The following is a 23,596-nucleotide window of genomic DNA, read 5'->3' as shown; positions in this document are numbered from 1 at the left end:
AAGGACATAGGAGCTAGTTTGAAGGGACTCCACTGGCCAAATATGGGAGATTTTGAGATTAATAAATTATAAACCCTCAAAAATTAGGAATTCGTGAGTCCTTATTGATGATCAATCAATCAATCAATAAAGGAGAAGCATTCTTGTTTTGAATGCCAAGTGCCAATTGGCCAATGCAGAGACAGATTTGGAGTTTGAAAAATCATCATTCTGCAACCATCACAGTAGAGACTGCTTCAAGCAAAAAGCATTCATACGTGTTAAATCTAAGGGGGAGAGGGATTTTGCTGAAGAGCAGGACGTTTGGGAGGTTTAATGCATTCCCACAGATTGCATATTCCTAGGAAAGGAAAAAGCAGCAACTATATAGTAGAAATTTCCAATAAACTGACCCATACACTAAAGTATTTGGGGGAAAGAGATATGATGTATGCAGCTTACTCTCAAATGGTTCAGTAAAACAATAATGCATACACATATATAGAAAAAGAGCAAATGCTAAACAAATGGGACAAAGTGTTAACGATTGGTGAATCTGAGTAAAGGAAACATGGGTGTCTTTGTACTACTCTTGAAGATTTTCTGTTTGATGTTATTTCCAAATAGAAAATTTACAAAAAAGCAGAAAATAAATCTACACAAATGTCATTGTTTCATCATCCTCTGAGTAAATGAAAGTGTCACAAATGATAGAACAAACAAGAAAATATCCAAATGGTAAAGTTTCCATCTTGTCCTTTGTCTTTCTTTGAATTAGGGACAGATTGTTGGATATTTTACACAAACTTAAAGAAATGATGAAACATCTGATTTAAATAGTTAAATAAAATAGGCTACATTATGTACTTAGTAGCGATACGAGTATATTTCCTCTAAAATGTGAATTTCTTACACTGCAGTCTTTTAAGAGCCAAGCATTTAATGCCACACAAGATGGATTACAGAATAAAATTACTTCCCTGTGGATAGACTTTTAAAACCAAATTAATATTTCAAAGCATATGGCTGTTACATGAATTTCTCCCAAATTTCCTTTGAAAAGCTAATATGGTCATATTGAGCAGGAAAAAACCCTCAAACTCAAATCCCACTTTTAATTATGAGATACTCATCAGAAATCCTTGTGAGATGTAAAATTAGAACATTTAAAAGGTGATTTGCAGGGCTGTTAATAGCTGAACTATGGTGAAAATGTGAAGATGAGAAACAGCAGTATACTAAAATGGATATAAGAGCTAGAAAGAGAAACCTGGATTTAAAACCTGCTTCTTTCTCTTAGAAGTCACTTGAGGCAAGGGGCAAGATTCTCTAAGTCAGAATTTTCTAAACCAGTGGTTTGTTTCTAGTTGTGGTACCCAGCCAGCAGCATCCGCATCAACCAGGAACTTTCTAGAAATGCAAATTCTTGGGTACCACCCTAAACCTACCAAATCGAGTTAGGTCCAGTGACCTGTGTTTTAACAGGCCCTGAAGGTGCTTCTGATACACACTAAACTTTCAGAACCATACTGCTAAGCTACAACAAAAATAACAGTAATAAAAAATAGTAATAGTAATAAAATCCATTTTAGGATTATGATGATTAAATGAGATATTACATATGCGGAAATGATTTCTGAACTGTAGCAAAAACCCTCATCATTAATGGTAGATTATTATTGTGTGACATAGAATTGTGAGAGAAAAATCTTAAAACCAATAGTACTTTGTGCTTTTATCAAACTGCCCTTCTACAAAACTTCAAAGAAGGTTAATTCCTTAAAACTTCCCACACTTGGTACTAGGTCTTGAACATAGGATTGCTCATTAAGCCTTATTGATGCTATCTGAAATAAGTTCAGTTGACCGTCATTGGCAAGTATTTTATCTCTTGTTTTTGATATGGTCAAACTGGGAATTTTAAACGTCACTGAAACCAACCAAGCTATTAATTTTGAAAGACAATTTAGCTTCTGTGTTTAGGGGCAGATGCTCTGCTTTGGAGTTACACTATCGGGCACCACTCATTGCTGTGTGACTTTGGCAAAGTTATTTACCGACGCTGGGCCTCCTGACTTTGCTCATAGAACAAGGGTGATAATAATAATAGTATCCACCTCAATGGGCTGTTGAGAGTATTCATTGAAATTTTAAAGAACTTAAAAATGGCCCTGGTACACAGCATTCAATATTCTTTCTAAGCCCTGAATGCCATACTTAGTTCATCTCCCTTTTACTTCTTCATTTTTTCCCTCCTTGCTTTCTTTTGGGTTTTATGCCCATGTCTGCATGAACACTTTCTTTTCTTGGCATCTGCACATCTTTTAATGAAGATGAAGACCAGACACACATAGAAACCTTAAATGTACATAAAATGATGTATATACTCTTATCTCCTATTATGAATTAGCATAGCTTTTGAAATATCAACTTCTTTGAGGTAAAAGGTACATACACTAAAACATACACATTTTAAGTGTACTGTTAAGTGTACAATTCCATGACTTCAGCACATGTATACACCTGTAGAATAGCCACCATTATCAATGTATAGAACATTTCCATCACCCCAAAACAGTTCCCTCATGACCTTCTGCCATCAATCTCTTCCTACATATACCCTCAGGCAACCATTCATCTGCTTTCTGTCACTATAGATTAATTGTGCCTTTCTAGAATTTCATATAAACAAAATAACACAGTAATTTGTTTGTGTCTGGCTTCTTTGCTCAGCATATTGTTAGCAGAGATTTATCCGTGTTGTTGCATGTACTTCAAACTTTCTTTTATTGCTGAGTAATGTTTCATTGTATGGACATAGCACTATCTGTTTATCCATGGGTTACTTCCAGTTATTTTTTCCCATTTTTCTTCTTAACTATATATCTTATGGATTTTCCCCATCATTTTAAAGTTCGTATATAACATGCACATATCCTAATTTACTTAATTGTTTTACCTCTGTTGGACATGTAGGCTCTTTATAGTGTTTTAAAATGATAATAAGCACTGTTATAAATATCTTCATGAACTCAAATATTAATGGAATCCAATTTGGGAATACGATTCTTGGACTATAGTCTTTATCTTTCAATGGTTTAGAAATATTTTCACTCTCTTTTAAATTCCAAGGTTGCAAATGAGAAGTTTAATGTCTGTCTGATTATTTTTCTAAGAGACTTTTTAAAAATTATATATGAAAATTTATATGATTTTAATTTATACAAGTTCAAATAGGTCTTGGGGATATGTATATATGCATGCCTCTTTTAAAAAAAATTTTGGAACTCACCATTTTACATCAGAAAATTCAAATATTATTATAGCTCAGAATTAAAAAAAAATATCTTTGCTGTTTGCTTCTTCATTTTTGTTTCTTTAAAAACTGCTTCGAGCCTGCATATTATTCTCATTTGGGGCCTCCTCTCTATGTGCCTTGGAGTATTTTTTAATATTTTTATCCATGATTTCCTCACCTTTATACTTCTTCTCTATGTTACGAATATGCGCTCTATTTGATTGAACAGTCTAAGTTGTTTTTGAATGTGACCATTTTATAATTTTTCTGTAATTTTTTTAAAAAACTCAAGTCAAGCTTTATTTTACTTTCCAGAAACTGTGAGGCTGTAGGACCAAGGGATGAAGTTTCTCAGAAGCCCAGGATTAAATGTTTGGATTCTAACTTAAGGGCAACAGGAAGCCACTGAGTTTTTTTTTTTTCAAAGGAGATATACATTTATTTATTTATTTATTTATTTATTTATTTTAACATCTTTATTGGGGTATAATTGCTTTACAATGGTGTGTTAGTTTCTGCTTTATAACAAAGTGAATCAGCTATACATATACATATGCTCCCATGTGTCTTCCCTCTTGCGTCTCCCTCCCTCCCACTCTCCCCATCCCACCCCTCCAGGGCCACTGAGTTTTAAACAGGTGAATGAATGTGATTAAATCTGTAGTTTAAGAAGAAATAATCTAGCTTCAGTCTGGCTGATCTCCCTTGAGGCAGGAGAATGGTTATCATGGAGACTACAAGAGCCTACATTAGGGCAGAAATGGAGGCCAAAATGCAAATTCATTTGAGTGAGTATTAGGTATACAATCAGTGGTACTTGGTGATAGACTGGTTATTATGGCTGAGGGAGAAGGAGAAATTGACCAGGCTTCTTGTTGGACCTGGTGGATGGTTAGCTCTGCAATGATGCATAAAACACAGTAGGAAGCTCAAGTGATGTTTATTTTGGAGGCGATGTATCCTTGCATCCTCTAATACCCATGTAGCAGTATATTTATAAATTCCTAGAGGAGGACTGACGAAAGTGTTTGTGCATTTGAATTTTGATACATATTGCCACAGTGTTCTCCTTAAACCATTCACTGTTTCTGTACATTCCAATTCTCCTAGGTTTTCCTCACTGGTTTTCTTTGTCTAACATCTTAAACCCTGAAAATTCCCTTCATTTGTGTAAAGATAAAATACAAAGCTTTTCTTCATCCATTACTTCCAAAGGAAAAATTGGAGTGGAGAGCAGGGCGATAAAGGAGCTTATTAAACTCCGTGTCGATAGCCAAAGCAAAGGGTTAGAAAAAGTTCCTTCAGGAGAGGACCAAGCTCCTCGAGTCACTCTATAGAAGGAAGAACTGGAGTGTGGGGAGGAGTCGGGGCCACCCCCGCCCCCAGCCTCGCGTAGGTGCCACCCGCGGAGATGAAATGTGAGCCCGGGTGGCCGAGGACGCTGGATCGGCCGCTTAGCCCGCCGCCCGAGCGCCGCGGGGACAGACAAAGAGACCTCCGCCCCAGCGCAGCCCCGCGCGGCGGCCCGGGCTCCCCTCTAAAGCTCCCAGGGCGATGGCCAGGTCTCCGCGCCACCCGGCTCTCCAGAGCGCTGCCCTCTCCATCTGACCGCCCTCCAGCTCCCCCATCCCCTCCCGGTGCCGGGCTCTCCCTTGGCTCCCAGCCCTCTCTACAGACCTGTCTGTCTGTCTCTCTGTCCATCTCTGTCCAGGCGCGCAACCTCCGGCCACCGGCTTGGATGGACGCGCGGAGGGTCCCCGGGTGTCCAGGGGTCTTGCTTCCGAAGTTGGTCCTGCTCTTTGTCTACGCAGGTCAGTGACCTAGGGCGGCGGGAGAGGGGAAGGGGGCTCGGGGCGGCGCTGGGGTCACACTGCGAGCAAACACGGGTTGGGCGGGATGCACGGGACCATGGTGAGAGGTCAGAGACTGTGTGGTCCCCGCAGGCAGGAGCAGAAGCCCGCGCCCGCGCTCTGCAGCCCTGGGCTTGACCTCCACGCGGTTGTTTTGTCCCTTTCCTTACACGTTTCCTTTTTTTTTTTTTTTTTCTTATCCTTTCTCTCTCTCCGCGAAGCAGCTACCCCCAACCCCACATTTAGGAGTTTTTGTTTTTATTTTCTGGATAGCGTGCATTTTTTCCAGTCGTATCCAGGACTCGGGAATTTGGGGTGAGGGTGGAGACTGAGCTGTGCGAGGAAAGCATGTTTTTTAAAAAGCACCTGAAGTTAGGGAGGCATCGCTGAGGTTTCAAATAAACTAATCTGATGACTTTTCCATTTCAGTAAATGCTACCCACTGGCCCCTCCACCTCCACATTCCTAATATTCCGGATTTTCCCTTTCAGAAATAAAAAAGCGTTAGACCTCTGTTTTTCTTCTTTAGAAGATGATCCTCAAGTGTGGTGGACAGGGTAATTGGAAGCTCTGAGTTGAAATATAGGGTTTTCGAGAGGCATAAATTCACCCAGAATCTGATCTGTTTTCGCTGAATTTGTTAAGCACTTGCTTATAGGTGAAGGGCATCTCATTTCCCTCATCCTAATTATTCTTAGAGAGAATTGCTAATAATTGATGAAGCAAAGCAGTTTTCTTGTTTTGTGACTGATGCTGAGCCCAAAATGGCCTTTCATTGGTTATTCATGTATAAAGTTAATTACACATAAGGCTTTGCATCCGCTTCATATTTTAAAAAACAGGATAAAAGCAGAGTTCTTTGTAAATGTTTTCATGTCTCTAATTTCCTATGACAAACACCATAGGCTTACCTATGACCTTGCAGTAGTAAGTTTATGTATAGCACTGTGCTGGCCTTTTGATACTTACAATGATATTGCAACCAAAATGAAGACGTTCTTCAACATTCTTACCTGAACATCAGTAGAACTGAATTTCTCATTCAACCTTGCCAGAAATGAATCACAATAACTTCTATAGAAGTTTCCAATCTGTTTATTAAAATGTAAATTAGTGTCTGTCTATAAGTTGTTTTAAAGATATTTTATTGTAGGGGAATAGCTGACCTTCAAATACAGAAATTTATAAAATAGAAAAAGTACTTTCTATTTAATGAGGAGAGTCCACATTATAATGTTTTTCCAGCACTACTTAAGTCATATGATGTTTTTAGAATGTGAGAGTCTAACAGAATCAATTGCATTAATATTTGTGTTATATTAAAATCTTAATGTTAAATTAAAATGTTAAATTAAAATTAATTCATTTGAAACAATGATAATTCTTTCCACTTCCTCTGTTTACCAAAATAAAACAAAAATAAGAAAATAGAACACAGCAGATGAAACTTTAATTCCCTTACTCATCTTTAGTCACACCACTGAACAACTTTTTCTTGTTCTTTTGTCCATTTTATTCTCTTTGGTGAGCCGAACGCTTCTAATTTGCACTTTTCCTTCCCTTCTTCCTGTTCCCCCAACGTTAAGTGCACAGCACCCCCAGGATTCAGGAAACCCGCCCAGCTGGCCAGCAGCAAGCTTGATCAGTTTGAAAAGTTTTCATTCCATTCATTTCTTCTCTCCATCCGCATCCCTCCCTAGTACACTACAAAGTCATTGCAAGCCAATACTAGGTCGCGTTATCATCTTTGATAAGAAATGATTAGCTAATGTGCCTTTGATATTAATTCCTGAACTCTATTTCAGAGGCCTTTTTATGCTTGCCGTATTCACTCAACTAATATTTACGGAATGAGACGTGTTGAATGATACGTAGGACAGAGGCCATGCTTTGAGTCTTTGGGAGATCAGGTGTGCCCTTTACTCTAAGGTATAAAAAGCTGTATTATAGGAGAGATACACCATGTGCTCTAGGTGTTTGAAGGAGACCTTATTGCTGGCTTAGGAGGATATGCTCCATGAAGATAATGTCTATTTTGTTTAGCATAATATTCTCAGAGACTAGCGAAACACCTGGCCCATAAGAGGAACTCAGGAAATATTTGCTCAGAGAAATTTAATTGAGGAGGACATTTTAGGACCTACACCTTTGAATTAGAGGAAGCCTTGGACATAGGAGATGTAGTAGGATAGATGTGAACAAAGGCAAAAATCATGAGATTTGTATGTGCAAAAACAGATAACACAGTTGGGTTGGAACTAAGAGGTAAGGCTGGAAGTGAGGATTGGGATGAAATGGGGGAACACGGAAGAAATAGAATTAATCCAGATATGCTGTTAAAAAAATTGCCAGCTTTAATGGGACAAAAACCTATGTAGGTGCACTGTCCGTAACCTGAATTATTTTCCCCAAGGAAAATGCATTAAATACAGGTTCCATTCGTTAAGGAAATAACAGCAAGGTTTCTATACCTGGAGCATCGTGTCTGACTGTGGAGTCACTTTGGGGAAGGGATTCAATCAAGTGTTTATATTATTATCCAACTCCCACTGCAGGCTACAAAGACAGGATTTGGCCAAGGTTTTAACCTTCCCAACCCTAGCCAGTGATTTCTGTCTCCTCCCTTTCCTTCCTTTTTGATCCTTAGCTATAGATTACAAGAGCCAATTCTGAGCAAGTGCTTGGAGCCAGATGCTTTCCTGTAGTACACATTTCTTAAGATGGGAGTGGGGAAGCTTCTTCCAGATGCTGCCTTTAACTAAAGTCATTGACGAAAATTGGAACTAGCTAATTTTCAAGGATGTTAACTTGAATATTAGTAATAATATTATTTATCTTCTGAGGGCCATTGGGATGTTTCATGCTTTTACACGTGAGAAAATGCTTCTGTACTGTCCAAACTGTGATCTTTATAGGATTACTCTCAAATAAACCGGAGAAAGCAACTAACATATCAAAATAAGTTTGAGGTGTGGTTGACCCCCCAATTTGGAAATGTTGTGATTGTGAATGTATTTGCCATACTATTAAACCTTCCCTTTTCAGTTGTTTAATTCTGGGAAGTAGACAAGACTGCTGGAAAATGCCATAAAAATAATGAACAATGTGTGGCAGGATCTAGATGTTTGCTGCAGGTATAATCCAGCTTCTTGGCTACAAGATTTGGGGCTTGGTTTCCTGTAACATTGGCTCAAAATATTTTGATAACACCATGTCCTTACAATAGCAGTAATTGAATCTTCGATAATCATGGAGAGCTTAATAAGATGTCACTGTCTTGGGCATTATGCAAAAGCCACCCCATGAAGCTATTTAAAAATTACTTGTCCTCCTCTGACAGAATAAGGCGGGGTGTCAGCTCTCCCACTATCTGAACGGCTTTTAAGAGCATAAAGCAAAACATCCCAGCTAAGCGCTTGAGATAACTGACTAGTCTAAATATTTGACTTAATTAAACAGTACTAAAAATAAAAGCTATAGAAATTCCCTGGGAAAATGATAAAATAAACTGCAAAAGGCAGACACTGTCAATAAATCATTAGATCGTGTTTTCTGCCCTCAAAATTTTGGATTTAAGTAGAGTTACTGAATCTTACAAAGGTAGTTATTTTTCCCTTTCATGTCTTCTTACCACATCCCAGAAGAAAACATTAAGGTTTGTTCATTTATGAAGTAGAATAAAATTGAGGAAAAGAAAACATGAACTTTTGACTTGTTCCACAGAGGCCATGCATTATTGATAAAGGTGAAAGAACTTTGCTGGGTTTTGATCGCATCAATTTGTAAAGAATCATCTTGTCAGGGAAGTGATTTAAAAGCAAAATCTGTATTTTCCTCTCTAGACAAATCAATTACATGGACATGTAGGCATATATATAACATTTGCACTTTTATGTTATGACTTTGACAGAAAAGCAAAAGTCTTATATAATTTAGATAGTAGTTATTGCCTTCAGAGATTGAGTTGGAAATGACCTATTTTGTGATTCTTGAGCATGTACCTTAAATTATCAGACTGTACTTAATGTTTTCCTACATGTACCTGAAACTCACATATCCATTGTAATTTGTACCACTGATTATAACTAAATGATAACCTTAACTTGTTAAACATAAATCATTTAGGAAGAATAAAGAATTTTTTAAAGGTAGGGTAATTTTTATTTAACATTTTGGTATAATTTTCCTTGCCAAAAACATGGAAAAAAGACAATTGGTTTTGTCAGCTCTGGTATGTCCTTTTTAATCAGAAAATACATTTCCCTTTTCATATAGTGCTGTTCCATAGCTTATTGATTCTTTTTTTTTTTTTTTTTTTTGCGGTACGCGGGCCTCTCACTGTCGTGGCCTCTCCCGTTGTGGAGCACAGGCTCTGGACATGCAGGCCTAGCGGCCATGGCTCACGGGCCCAGCCGCTCCGCGGCACGTGGGATCCTCCCGGACCGGGGCCCGAACCTGTGTCCCCTGAATCAGCAGGCGGACTCTCAACCACTGCGCCACCAGGGAAGCCCTCATAGCTTATTGATTCTTAAATCTGGCATCAAATAAACTCTTAATTATTCACCAGTGAATTATCTATAGGAACTTTCCCCCACAGCTAACTAACTCACTATCTTCCAATCCAAATGGATTAACAGGATATGCAGACTCATCTGTGGTACCTTATGTATACAAACTGTAATTACGAAGGTAAAAAAATTGTAGAGAAAGGGAAGCATATAATGCATTGTGGTGAAAAATATACATTACTTAAATATTATCTCCAGTTGATATTATTCGTGTCAACACCACTTTCCATTAAATGTAGTTGAGAGTAGCACCCTAAAGTCAAAAGACTTTATCATTTAAAAATTATTGCAAGAACTCTGTTGACGAATTTAATGTCTGATTAGTTGGATCATTCATTCCTCCCTTCAATGTCTCATTCAACCAACTCTGACTACCAATTATGGTGCTCGATGGAGGAGGTTCAAAGACTGGTCTTTGCCTTTTCCAGATTTATGTCTAATAAGGAAGGAAGACTAGTTTAGGTGCTTACAAATGTTTTAGAATTGTAAGCACGTAAAATGAAAGTCTAAATGTGCTAAAGAGTGGTCGTTAACTGATCAGGATGTGAAATAGAGTGATTTTTCGTAAAGGTGGAATTTTCAGAAATGTAACTGCACGGATATGGTTTTTATTTTGTAGAGGATTGCCTTGCTCAGTGTGGCAAAGACTGCAAATCTTACTGCTGTGATGGAACCACACCCTACTGTTGCTCCTACTATGCCTATATTGGGAATATTCTCTCGTGAGTATTAATCAAATTTGGCCATATTGATACTTTTTCCCTTGCCCGTTTATGTTTTCAAAAAGTACTAAGTTATAGTTATGAGTAGGAAATTCTAAGATTGGTTGTTGACATAAAATCTTTACTGGAGACACTCAACACTCATCACTATCTAGTGTATTGTATTATTTAACTAAATGTTCAAATTAATATACAAAATAAATTGCTTTTGTTATAAGGGAGTTTAAAGAATATTTTTTATTGTCTAATTTGCTTTATGATAATAATAATGTAATAGTAATAATAATGTTTTAACTAGACCATATTCATATATTGATCATTTTTTAACATTGTAAACTATATTTTTTTATCCGCTTTGTTGAAGGATTAGTAAGTTAGAATTTGTCATTTAATGATAGCCAGTTTATTTTGCCACGTATATATTTGTGTGACTCAGCCAGCAGATATCAGGGAAAAGAGACATTATGAATAAAAAACAGTTGAGATATGAAACGTCAGTTTTCTACATGATGCATCTAAAGCAACTTTGGGAAACAGGATTAGAGCCCAAGAAATCTAGCCTCAACAGGGTAAAGTGATAACCAACTATAAAAATCAATGAAACATACATGCAGAGAAGGTGTTAAGTATTTCTCCCTAACAAATTAAGGATTTATTTTAGAGATGCTTCTAAGCGAAGGGAAATGGACAAGCAGAAGTTGTCTTCAGGGTTGTATGTCTGAGGACTGTGCAACTCTCTGTTCCTCTACACACACCTTCAAATTGAGAAATAGAAGGTAGAGAATAGGAACATAAGAATTTCACCCATGGGTGACCATCACCCATGGCTTTCAGGAGTCTGCATTTTGTATTTTTCAAGTGACTGTCAGGATGATTTGAAGGCTGCTCCATTGTGACTTAACTTGTGTTTTATGAAGGCTTATGTGGAGCCAGGAAAGATTAGGCAATAAGTGATGTGTGCCTGGCTATTTTAAGCATATACCCATTGAGATGGCTTATAAGTCATCCTCGGTTTCCTGAGAATAGAAAACCTGGCATCGCATAGACTTTCTAGAATCAAAGTGGGGCTGATCTTAGAGATCATGTCTCCATGAATAAGGCCAGAAAGAATCATACTTCAGGATATTCTTGAAGACTGTCATGGCGATGGCAGAAATGTCAGGCTGTAATAAAGATTGATGAACAGAATTTAAGCATTCTTTGAAATGCAAATAAACTTTAAAATGTTTAAATTTTTTCTCATAGAAGATTTGGTGGAAAAACATTAAGTCTCTTTACATTTAGAAAACAGTCAGAATCAGCTTAGAATATAAATACATAATGATGTTTCTCATTTGTATATCACTTCATACTTTTTAAGTAAATTAAAATACTTCATTACTAAATTCAAATTTGATTTTTCCAATGATCTCCACATGCCAGAGGCTGTTGTTACAGGTAGATGTGTGAGTGGGCACCAAAGGTGGTATAGATTTGAAGAACCTGGTGTCAGAATGACTCTGATTCTTTGGTCCTGTGGCTCCTGACCCATTTCTCTGCCAACTAACTACATCACAATGTGTGTGTTGTGCCCTTTTTCTCACCTCATAGATACCTCCACCCTGATAAATATATATAGAAGACATAATTACTTACTAATCAAAATAGTTAAAATTTTTTTAAATTTATAGTTGTGCTTTACATGTCATATATTTGCAATCAGATTCATTTTTTATGGTACCTATTCTTAGAACTAATTTTATCACTTGGTTAAAGTAAAAAATTCATTGAGTTATATCTCTATCTGGGTTATTAGGGCCATGTACTTGCTATGTTTGAAAAAAAGAATTGTGTTTTTGGGAGGGCGGAAATAAACACAGATGGCATTATATTTCAGGCAGCTAAACTGAATTTTCTGTTCAAAATAGAAACCACTAAGTAAATCCCTTGCTAAACAATTCTTAGAGAAAAAAAAGAGCTTTAAAGTGTTTTCCCCACTGGATAAAGGAGAATACATTTTCAGGATTTCCAGTTATTGTTTAAGATTTGAAAAGAGTTAACTCCACCCAAAGCTTTTCTCTTTTTTGAGTTAGGGTGGGTGTGTGGGGTAGAGAAAGAGAAAATAATTCCAAGAATGCTTACAAAAGTTCTTTCATGCACATGTTTTCAAATATTGCTATTTTGGAACTCATATGCTATGCTTCTTCTCTTCCAAGCATCCAGACACATTCTTAGTAAAATCATTTTAATCATCTTAACAGAGAATTTAATCTTCGTGGTCATCAGTAAGGTAATAGGGAAGAAAGCAATAAACACAGTGGAATGTTTTGTATCCTAAATGAATAATTTTATAAATCTGACTTCGAGTCTTGTTTATTTTCAAATAGAAAATGTCTTGGCTTAGTCTAAAATGAGCTAAAGAGAGTACAAAACACAATTTGGGTCATTCTAGACTGTGTGTAAATTGGTAAGGTAAGACACACTTAATCCTTCTTGCTGAGGCCTCTCTAAAATAATCAGAGTAGAGGTATTTAACCCTTAATTCCATTTAGTTCAACTGCTCTTTCTAAACTTCTGCAAATTAACCGTTAAGATTTGTTTTCAAAGATATCACAAAAGCTATCTTTCAATTTACCTTTTATATAGTTGAAAAGTATTATTTTATTCAGGTCTCTCCCTTTTACCCCCTTTCTATCAGTTAGGAATTTGAAAACTTATTTGTGTCTTGTGAAAACAATTTAAAAATTAAACTTTAAAAATAACATATATACTTTTTAAAATTGAGATATAATTGACATGTAACATTATATTGGTTTCAGATGTACAACATAATGATTTGATATTTGTATATACTGCAAAATGAGCAATACAATAAGTCTATTTGACATAAATCTATTTAAAATGGCATGCCTACTTTTGCTCATTATGGTCACAGATATTGACTTCCATATAGAAAAGTAACAGTATTATTTTCCAGAATTTAAGAATAATTTTTGCAAAAGTCAGCATATACTGTGCAATCAGTTATTTACAAATTCATATTGGGTGCCTGTTACCATGGCAGCATAGGATCCAAAGATGAATAAATGATGTTCCCTGACCTTTACAATCTCACAGTCTTGTAAGAGAAGAAAATGTAGACAAATAATTCTTCATAGAATTAATCTATGAAGTGTTATCGAAGGGCTGAGAAGAGAGTAAGCAGCTAAATGTGTGTGTGTGTTTAGAAAGAGATGTTTAGAGAAAGTCTCATAAATATGAAATTTGAACAGAGTTTTAAAGAAAGAGTAGATATTTACATAAGTGGACAGTGAAGAAAGGGAAGAGCATTCCAGACAGAGACAGTGTCCCCTACAAAGGCAAAGATTTAAGAAAGAAAATGGTCAGTTTGGGAAAACCCATGTTGTTCAGTGTTGCTAGGAAAGGAAGGTTAAACTTTGAATATAACATACAAATAAATAGGTAAGACAAAAGATACATCCTTATTTTACAGACTTTTATTGGTAGACTACATTCTTTTATTGGTCATGTCTAACAAAACTAAAATAAAATAGTTCAGTATTTTTCTGGAAATAAGAGCTGGTTTTATGTAAAACGGACACACTCTTAGATACCACTAAGACAAGGGACAAAGGTGAGAAGGCACCAAATGAAGATTATTTTTACTTATTCCATAGAGAAAATATTTAGAGTGAACACTTTGAGATGTGACACTATTTAATACCATTTATGACAGAATATGTGACTGGAATTTTTTCTCCATTTTTGATCAGGAGTGTAACTACCTGACAATTAGAAACCTCACTGTGTTTGAAAATGAGAATTGGGCCAATTTACAAAGTAAACAATTTCTCATCAAAATGATTCTCAAGCATTTCATCCAGCCACTTTTCTCCATGGAAAATAAACATTCTGTGATGAATATGGAAATGGGTATTTCAGTTTTGCTGTTGATGAAATTTGACTGACATTTCCTAGAGATAGGATCCAACATAAAGATAAGGTTTATGGAGTATTCTTTAGAACTAGTAGAATTCAAGGGCTCAGAGGGTGCAATTGAGTGGCTAATTACCATTAGTAATGGGACAGACTAAAAGCAGGACTTTACTGAAAACGAAGAAAGACTGTTATGTGAATAGGAGAATAATTGTACAATATTGAACATGAACCAAATAATGACTGGGTTGGACATGGTGAGCCAGATGATAAGATATAAAATTTGATCCTCTCATTCAGAAATAGATTTTTGCTTTTCCATGTTGCTTTCATAGAATGCAGATCTGTCTAGGGATCCTTCAGTGTGCCATCTGGCCAACACAAAATTCCCACGGGGAAAAATCAAAAGAAAGAACTAATAATGGAGATGCTGGTGGGATTAAGTTTCTTTTCTTCTCAATGAAATGTAAAAGATGTATTGCCCGAAGTTTTGCAAAGACAGCTAATAAATATCACAACTGTGATGTTAGAACCATGTTATTCATGAAAGCAAAACTGAGTTAAAAGATAAAGGTTTCATATTTCCAAATGGCATTTGAGGTCCCATACTCACTAAGTAGCTGAGCATGCTAAATAAAATAAGTGAGGCTGTTTAAATAAGGACAGAAACGTAATACAGTTTGAAAGGCCTTTGGCATTGGTAAGAACATCATTTAAATTAAATGAATTAAAATGTTCTTAGGACTTAGATATGATAAAACACCTCTAAAAGGTACATTCTGAGCAAATCAAAGTTTGTGGGAGTCTTGTTTTTGTTTTAATAATGACAGAATGATAAATAACTAATATAGTGTTAAAATGAATATGAACTTGATTTTAATGTTAATGAGGTGACTTTTGGAAAGCACCTGAGGATGGGGGCTGGTTGCCAGGGAAACCAACCATGTGATTAGGGGGTTGGGACTTTCAATCCCAACCCCTGGACCTCTAGGGAGGGAAGAGAGGCTGGAGATTGATTTCAGTATCAATGGCCAATGATTTAATCAATCGTGCCTTTGTAATGAAACCTCCATGAAAATGCAAAAGGACAGGGTTTGGAAAGCTGCCAGATTGGTGAATACATGGAGATTTGTGGAGAATGGTGTGCTCAGAGAACATTTATTTTAGTTTAAGTAATTGAATTAAAAAAATTTAATGTAGTAACAGATAATGTTTGCTATAAGAAGAAAGTCATTGTTTCGCAGAAGACATGTATTTTATGTATTACATAAATACATTTTATGTATTATTAAGAGCAAATATAAATGTGTAGATATCTAAAATTTTTTGAATCTACTCTATTCAATCATAACTGCCTTTGTAAATTAAGCTTCCTTGTTAAAAACATAACTTGTTTTTAGGAAGGGCTAGATAAGTTTCTAGAACATGTTCCCAGCAATTTATTTCTGTAATATGTACAGAGATATTCTATGTTCTACAGCTGGTAATGGAGGACATAGCCATGAATCAAACACAGTTCCTGCTCTTGAATTGCTTATAAGCTACTGCGAAACATGAAGTTAGAAAACAGACAGTTTAGTAGGCTGTGGAAAGGACTAAATGTAGTGGAATCAGAGAGAAGGAGTTTTTAGTCCAACTTTAGGGTGCTAGGAAGACTTCTTGAAGGAGAGCAATTCTAAGAAGATCCTTGAAAGAAACGACAATTGATGAAATCCATCACTCACTTGAGTTAAAAAAACACTTAGCAAACTATGAATAGAGGAAAATTTCTTAACTGAATAAAGATCTCAAAAGAAAAAACAAAACCTACCTCAAGAACCATACTCAGTGCTATACTGTTATGACCATTCCCTTTTAAGGCAACTATAAGACAAGCTAGCATCTAGCACCACTCTATTCAGCATCTTACTGGCTTGGTCAGTGTAACCAACAAGAGAAATTAAAAAGAGATGATTCCAATTGGAAACGAAAGAATTAAATTGTTATTATTTACCAATGATATGGTTGCCTATACTCCTCAGACTATAAAAACAAATAAGAGAATTCATCAACATTGCAGGATGTAAGATCAGTGTACAAAAATTAGTGAATCCCTATACATCAACAACACTCAGAAAACATAATATATATGTGTGTACACAAATCTCACAACACCAGAAACTAAGTACCTAATAAGAAATCCAATAATATGTGCATGGCACTTATGGAGTAATATAAATACATAAAAGTTTCAAGAGATTAAAGGGAGACTTAAAGAAATTAAGAGATACCGAATTGTGGATAGGAATATTGTAAGGTTGTCAATATTGGGATATGTCAATTCTTCCCGAACTATATGTAAAATCAATACAATTCTAATAAAAACCCACAGGACCATTTTTTATTGAGTTTGACAGACTGAGCCTAAAATGTATATGAGCAAGAAAAGGGTGTAGACAAAAGAAAACAGTTATGAAAAACAACAAAGTGAAAAGACATGCCTAGGAGACATCAAGATTTATTATAAAGTTATGGAAAATAAATAGTGTGATACTGGTTCACAGATATATATAGTATATATATACTATATATGTATACACTATATATATACTTTATATTCTATATACTGATAGAATATAAAGCTTAGAAGTTGACTCATGTGATAACGGAGATGATTACTGATTACAAACCAGTAGAGGTGGGTGGATTATTTAATAAATGGTGCCAAGACAATTAACTATCCATACAGATAAACGTTAAACTAGATCACTCCATTACACCACACCCCAAAATCTATCCTAATGGGCTAATTACATAAAGGCAAGAAGCAAACATTTACAACATTTTTAAAAAGAGTAGAATGGCATCATAGTATCAGAATAGGAAAGATTTCTAAAATAAAAGCTAGAAAGCACAAACTGTAAAAGAAGAGGTATACTAAATCACTGAACTCTACCCTTTAAAACAATGAATTTTATGGTATGTGAATTATATCTCAATCTTTAAATTTTTAAAAAATATATAAGGCAACAATTCCATAGGCGAAGTGTCAGGCAAATTCCCCACTTGGAGAAGATACTTGCAGTTCATATGATTCACAAAAGATTAGTATCCATAATGCCTCAATAGGAAAATGGGCAATGTGTGTGCTCAAAAGTAGTAGAGCAGAAAACCAGAAGGGCAATAAACACACGGAAGATGCTCCCCCTGGCTAGCTAAAGCAGGGAAATGCAGTTTAAAACAGTACAAGACTGTTCAGAGCTGTCAGGCTGGCAATACTCTATAAGTCTGATAGGACCAAGCACTGTGGGCCAAAGTGAAAGGGAACTCACACTGCTGGTGGGAAAACACAAACCGTTATCAACACTTGGGAGCAATTTGACCACATGCAGAAAAGATGAAGATGGGCATCCTTTAGGACTTGGCAATTTACCCCTTCTACATATATTCCCTAGAAAATCCTCAAATACGCACAAGGAGACATCGTAATGTTGGTTGATATTATTTAAAATAGCATAACATTGGAAGCGACCTAAATTTCTATCAGAGGAGAATGGATAAGTAAATTAGAGTATATTCATACAGTAGAATGGGATATAGCAATTAAATCCACACATGTTAGTGTATCATTAGAGTAAATCTCAAAACTGTAATGCTGTGTGAAAAAGAGCTAACAGAAAAAGAATGTGCCAAACATGATACTATTTGCATAAAGCTAAACACATAAAATAATTCTGTTTATTATAGAAACATGCACATGTGGTAAATGTGTGGTAAATTTGTGGGGGAGGGAAAGGTACAGATGAATTTCAGTATTTCCCAGAACTGAGGGATTTCCTGGGGTGCAGGACTTTCAGTGCTACAATTTGGGACAGTCCTGGGACAAGTTTGTCACCTTAGGCACAGGGGTAGGAAGGAGACCTTCAACTCTCATATTTTATTACTTAAAAAATACAAATCTGAAACATATTATAAATTATTAACATGCAATAAGTATGGGTAGTGGGTATGTGGGTGTTTTATATTAGTATCTGTAATTCTTATATTTTGGAAAATCCTTATAATTAAAAGAAAGAAAGCAATGGAAATGTTTGATGAAGACAGTAAGAGATCACGTGGACACCTAAGATTTTTAAGACCAATTTCATTGTGTGGGTTTTCCAACACCACAAGCAATTAACTCAGTTCTGACACTACGTACCTGGAGAGAACATCAGATCCACAGGTTACGGGTCCAGTCCTATAAAACTGCTCCTACCTCCCCCAACTTTAGCCACCAGTTGCAAGTCCATGGTGTCACCTGAGCTTCTGAACTATAAATTAGAGGTTTCAATGACCCTAGGATTCAATAAATATGCTAGAGCACTCACAGAAGTCAAAGAAATATTTTACTTACTAGAATAAAACATTATAACTAAGAGACAGCCAGATGGAAGAGCTGCATAGGGCAAAGTATGGGGAAAGGTTTGAAGCTTCAATGCTGTCTCCAGTCAAGTCCCTCTCCCTAATTCTCCACATGTTAACCAACCCAGGAAGCTCTCCGAACCCTGTCCTTTTGGGGTTTTATGGAGGCTTCATCATATAGACATGATTGATTAAATCATTGACTGTTAGTGATTTAACTCAGTCTCCAGCCCCTCTCCCCTCCCTGGAGGTCTGGAGGTTGGAATGAAAGTTCCAACCCTCTAATCACAAGGTTGGTTTCCCTGGCAACCAGCCCCCATCCTCAGGTGCTTTCTAAAACTCACCTTATTAACATAAACTCAGATGTGGTTGAAAGGGGTTTGTTATGAATATTAAGACACCTTTATTACTCTGATCACTTAGGAAATTCCAGGGGTTTTAGGATCTCTGTGCCAGAAATGGGACAAAGATCAAATATTTATTTGTTAATATAAATATCACAGCACCTTGTTAACATGTGGATTCTGATTTGGTTAGGTCTGGTGTGGAACCTGGAATTCTGCATTTTTAACAAACTCCCAGGGGGTTCTGATGCTGCCCATCCTTCAAGCATGCTTGTAGAGAGGGCTGGTGCTCTTTGACAATGTCCTGTACTGCAGGGCAAAGTGATAAAAGAGACTAAGAATTGGGGCTAAACAAGAGGAACAAGTACAAATCAAGTCTGAAGTTCTGAATGATTGCGTAGATAGTGTGTTCTGAGAACTAATGAGGAACATTCAAGAAGGTTCAGAAGGGGGAATGAATTCCATTTTTAATATGTTGAGTGGTGGGGAGTGGGGGTAATAGGCTTTATAGCCTATAAGACAAATTCAGTGAACCTTTAGTGGGTGGGATGCACCAATTGAACCTCATTGGAGAGCCTGGAGCATCACATCTAGATTTGGGAGTAAAAAGCCTAGAGGTGCTGGTTGAAACAGGTGTGGGGGGAGTGAATGGGATGCTCTGAAGAGAAGTGTAAGAAAGAGAACAGCAAGCCCACCATGGAACCTGTGAAAATTCAGGAATACACTGTATTTTCCCCCTTTCTAGATCTGATCAGCCTCCTGAAAAGTGTTCTACATCTATTTCAGCTTCCCTAAAAGTGTTCTCCAGCTCTTCAAAATTCCTTCACTGTTAAAATTGATCTTTCCTTCACTAATCACCCTGAATATACCTTCGATGGTGGCGGGAACAGTGAATCCCTTAATTCTCTTCTACGTGCTTTTTGTATTTTAAATTATGTAAAAGATCGGGTTTGTGGTATTTTGGTTCGTTCTGAATTGAATATGTTGCCATAACAAAGCAGTTTATGTGAGGATCCATCTTTATTTATTCATCCATGAGATTGTGCCCCAAACAAGTCAACTCACAGCTGGTCATATATTCCAGGTTTTAGGGGCTACCTTCATTTGATAGAAGTCAGAGTTGGATATTATAAGGGAAAGAGTGTTTAGCGGTGGCAGAAATTATTAGAGTGAAGGGAACTATCGTTTATTTAATGCAATCTCTGTCCCAGATGCTTAAAATATATTAGTTTATTAATCTTCAGAATAGCCCCCATTACCTGGGTATTATTATTCTTCTCTGTACAGATGAGGAAGTTGAGACTCAGAGTTAAGTAATTTGTCTAATTTCACACAGCTACTGTGTAATAAGCTGGCATTTAAAACTATGTGTTCTTGACCTTTTTCTGCTACTCCCCTCTGGCTCCTGAAGAACTGATGGTTTCAAGATGGGAAGAATGAAAACTATTTATTGCTATAAGAACTTATGAATATCTAAACATCATATTTTGGGGGGAGCTTTTTCTTAACTTCAATCTGGATTAAATTCCCTCCTAAATGTTGCCATATTAGTATCCTTTCTCTGCCCTGCTATTATTTATCACTTTAATCAAGTTCCTAAATGATCTGTCTGTCCTTCCAAGAGGACAAGAAGTAGGTCTGCCAACTTACCATGGAAGGTATGGGGCCTGACCAACTGAATGATCTAGAGTGGATCATTTAAACAAAAGTAATCCTCCATTTAAGGATGAAAAATCTGACATTTTGTGAGTTCTAAATAAATATGTATCATCTGGGTAAATATTTGCTTAGAAATATCAGCTCATAATTAAAATATGTTATTGATTTCAGAGAATTTCTTTCATGGGGTAAAAATCAGGTATGATTACAAAATAAAAGGAGTGATTTCTAGGGAGTCAGCCATCACTTTCGAATCACACTGTTAATAATAAATTATAATCAGATGATAGGAATTAGAACTCAAAAGGCAATTTGATTATAATGATCTAACTTCTTGTCATATTTCATTGTAGAGCACATATTTGAATGTGCTCTATCAATGCTCAGTGTTTCAGTGGAAAAAGTTGAAAAATGGCTCCACTGCAGAAGATCTAGAACCCAAAGGTAGAAGGTACTTTGCACTGAAGTTTGCCTCAGGCATATACTAGGAGGCCTAGTTTTGGTCCTACCTACTTCCCATACAGGCTTTCACACAATTCACATATTTGAATATGTTCTATCAATGAGGCAGTATGATCTGCCAGGTTGTCACTCATCAGGCAACAGGCTCCTGTACAACTCTATTCAGTTGCATAATTTTTAGAGATAAAATATTTTATTGATAAAATTGAGGAGGCAAGAGTTATGCACACACAGTGATTTTTATTCCATTATACTGGAAGAATTCTGATGGACAGCTGCTGGCCAGAACACACTATCTTCCAGCTGTCTCCCAATTGCCAAATGTTAGGATGAACACACCCATAACTATGCAAATTTCAGAGGGAGATGATAACCACATAAAGTATAATAGGATTCCATCAGAATGTTCCATGGGTGAAAACCTTGGCTGTTTAACCCACAGTAGCTCAGAGATAAATAGAATTTGTAGTTTGGATATGCATTCTTAAGGAAAGAGAAAGAAGAAAGAAAATCTTACAGATAACAAAAAGAATGCTTTTTATGCCTTTGGCCAAATCTGACAAAAATAAAGAAAAACATAACAAATTACTTCAAACATGCTCTGTATGAATTCACACTGTCAAAAAAGGTAAACAGAATGTTATCTCTCTGTGCTTCACTTTGCAAAAAATGAGTGATACCAGTGCTTGCAAATAACCAACTGTACAGGGAGACCTTCAAGATGGCAGAGAAGTAAGACGTGGAGTTCACTTCCTCCCCACAAATACATCAGAAATACATCTACATGTGGACCAACTCCTACTGAACACTGGCAGAAGACCTCAGACTTTCCACAAGGCAAGAAAGTCCCCAAGTACCTGGCCATGTGACTGAAAGTGTCTCGGTGCTCCGGCCAGGTGTTAGGCCTGTGCCTCTGAGGTGGGAGAGCAGAGTTCAGGACATTGGTCCACCAGAGACCTCCCGGCTACATATAATATCAAACGACGAAAGCTCTCCCAGAGATCTCCATCTCAATGCTAAGAGCCAGCTCCACTCAACAACCAGCAAGCTACAGTGCTGGACACCTTATGCCAAACAACTGGCAAGACAGGGACATAACCCCACCCATTAACAGAGAGGCTGCCTAAAATCATAATAAGGTCACAGACACCACAAAACACACCACCAGACGTGGTTCTGCCCACCAGAAAAACAAGATCCAGGCTCATCCACCAGAACACAGGCAACAGTCACCTCCACCAGGAAGCCTACACAACTCACTGAACCAAACTTAGCCACTGGGGGCAGACACCAAAAACAAGGGGAACTATGAACCTGCAGCCTGCAAAAAGGAGACCCCAAACACAGTAAGTTAAGCAAAATGAGAAGACAGAGAAACACACAGCAGATGAAGGAACAAGGTAAAAACCCACCAGATCAAACAAATGAAGAGGAAATAGGCAGTCTACCTAAAATAATTCAGAGTAATCATAGAAAAGATAATCCAAAATCTTGGAAATAGAATGGAGAAAATACAAGAAATATTTAACAAGGACCTAGAAGAACTAAAAAGCAAACAAACAATGATGAACAACACAATAAATGAAATTAAAAATTCTCTAGAAGGAATCAATAGCAGAATAACTGAGGCAGAAGAATGGATAAGTGACCTAGAAGATAAAATAGTGGAAATAACTACTGCAAAGCAGAATAAAGAAAAAAGAATGAAAAGAAATGAGGACAGTCTCAAGAGACCTCTGGGACAACATTATATGCACCAACATTCAAATTATAGGTGTCCCAGAAGAAGAAGAAGAAAAAAAAGGGACTGAGAAAATATTTGAAGAGATTATATTTGAAAACTTCCCTAATATGGGAAAGGAAATAGTCAGTCAAGGCCAGGAAGAGCAGAGTCCCATACAGTATAAATCCAAGGAGAAACACAACAAGACACATATTAATCAAACTATCAAAAATTAAATATAAAGAAAAAATATTAAAAGCAGCAAGTGAAAAGCAATAATTAACATACAAGGGAATCCCCATAAGGTTAAAAGTTGATCTCTCAGAAGAAACTCTGCAAGCCAGAAGGGAGTGGCAAGACATATTTAAAGTGATGAAAGGGAAAAACCTACAACCAAGATTACTCTGCCCAAAAAGGATCTCATTCAGATTTGACAGAGAAATTAAAACCTTTACAGACAAGCAAAAGCTAAGAGGATTCAGCAACACCAAACCAGCTTTACAACAAATGCTAAAGGAACGTCTCTAGGCAGGAAACACAAGAGTAGGAAAAGATTTACAGTAACAAACCCAAAACAATTAAGAAAATGGTAATAGGAACATACATATCGATAACTACCTTAAATGTAAATGGATTAAATGTGCCAACCAAAAGACATCAACTAGCTGAATGGATACAAAAACAAGACCCGTA

General features: G+C 36.6%; 1 protein-coding gene across 2 annotated transcripts in view; it reads left to right on the top strand.

Annotated features, from left to right (window-relative positions):
- The first annotated feature begins 4,688 nt into the window (after positions 1-4,688).
- Positions 4,689-23,596, top strand: part of CYYR1 (cysteine and tyrosine rich 1) — a 105,820-nt gene continuing 86,912 nt past the window's right edge. For both annotated transcript variants that reach the window (XM_032629329.1, XM_032629331.1), the window contains exons 1-2: positions 4,689-5,088; positions 10,315-10,417. In XM_032629329.1, the coding sequence (XP_032485220.1) occupies positions 4,689-5,088; positions 10,315-10,417 (503 nt within the window). The remainder of the gene's footprint in view (positions 5,089-10,314; positions 10,418-23,596) is intronic.

The sequence above is a fragment of the Phocoena sinus genome, chromosome 4 (assembly GCF_008692025.1).
Source record: "Phocoena sinus isolate mPhoSin1 chromosome 4, mPhoSin1.pri, whole genome shotgun sequence".
Taxonomy (NCBI): domain Eukaryota; kingdom Metazoa; phylum Chordata; class Mammalia; order Artiodactyla; family Phocoenidae; genus Phocoena; species Phocoena sinus.
The sequence above is the reverse complement of the archived record's forward strand: the minus strand, read 5'-3'. Positions and strand labels throughout refer to the sequence as shown.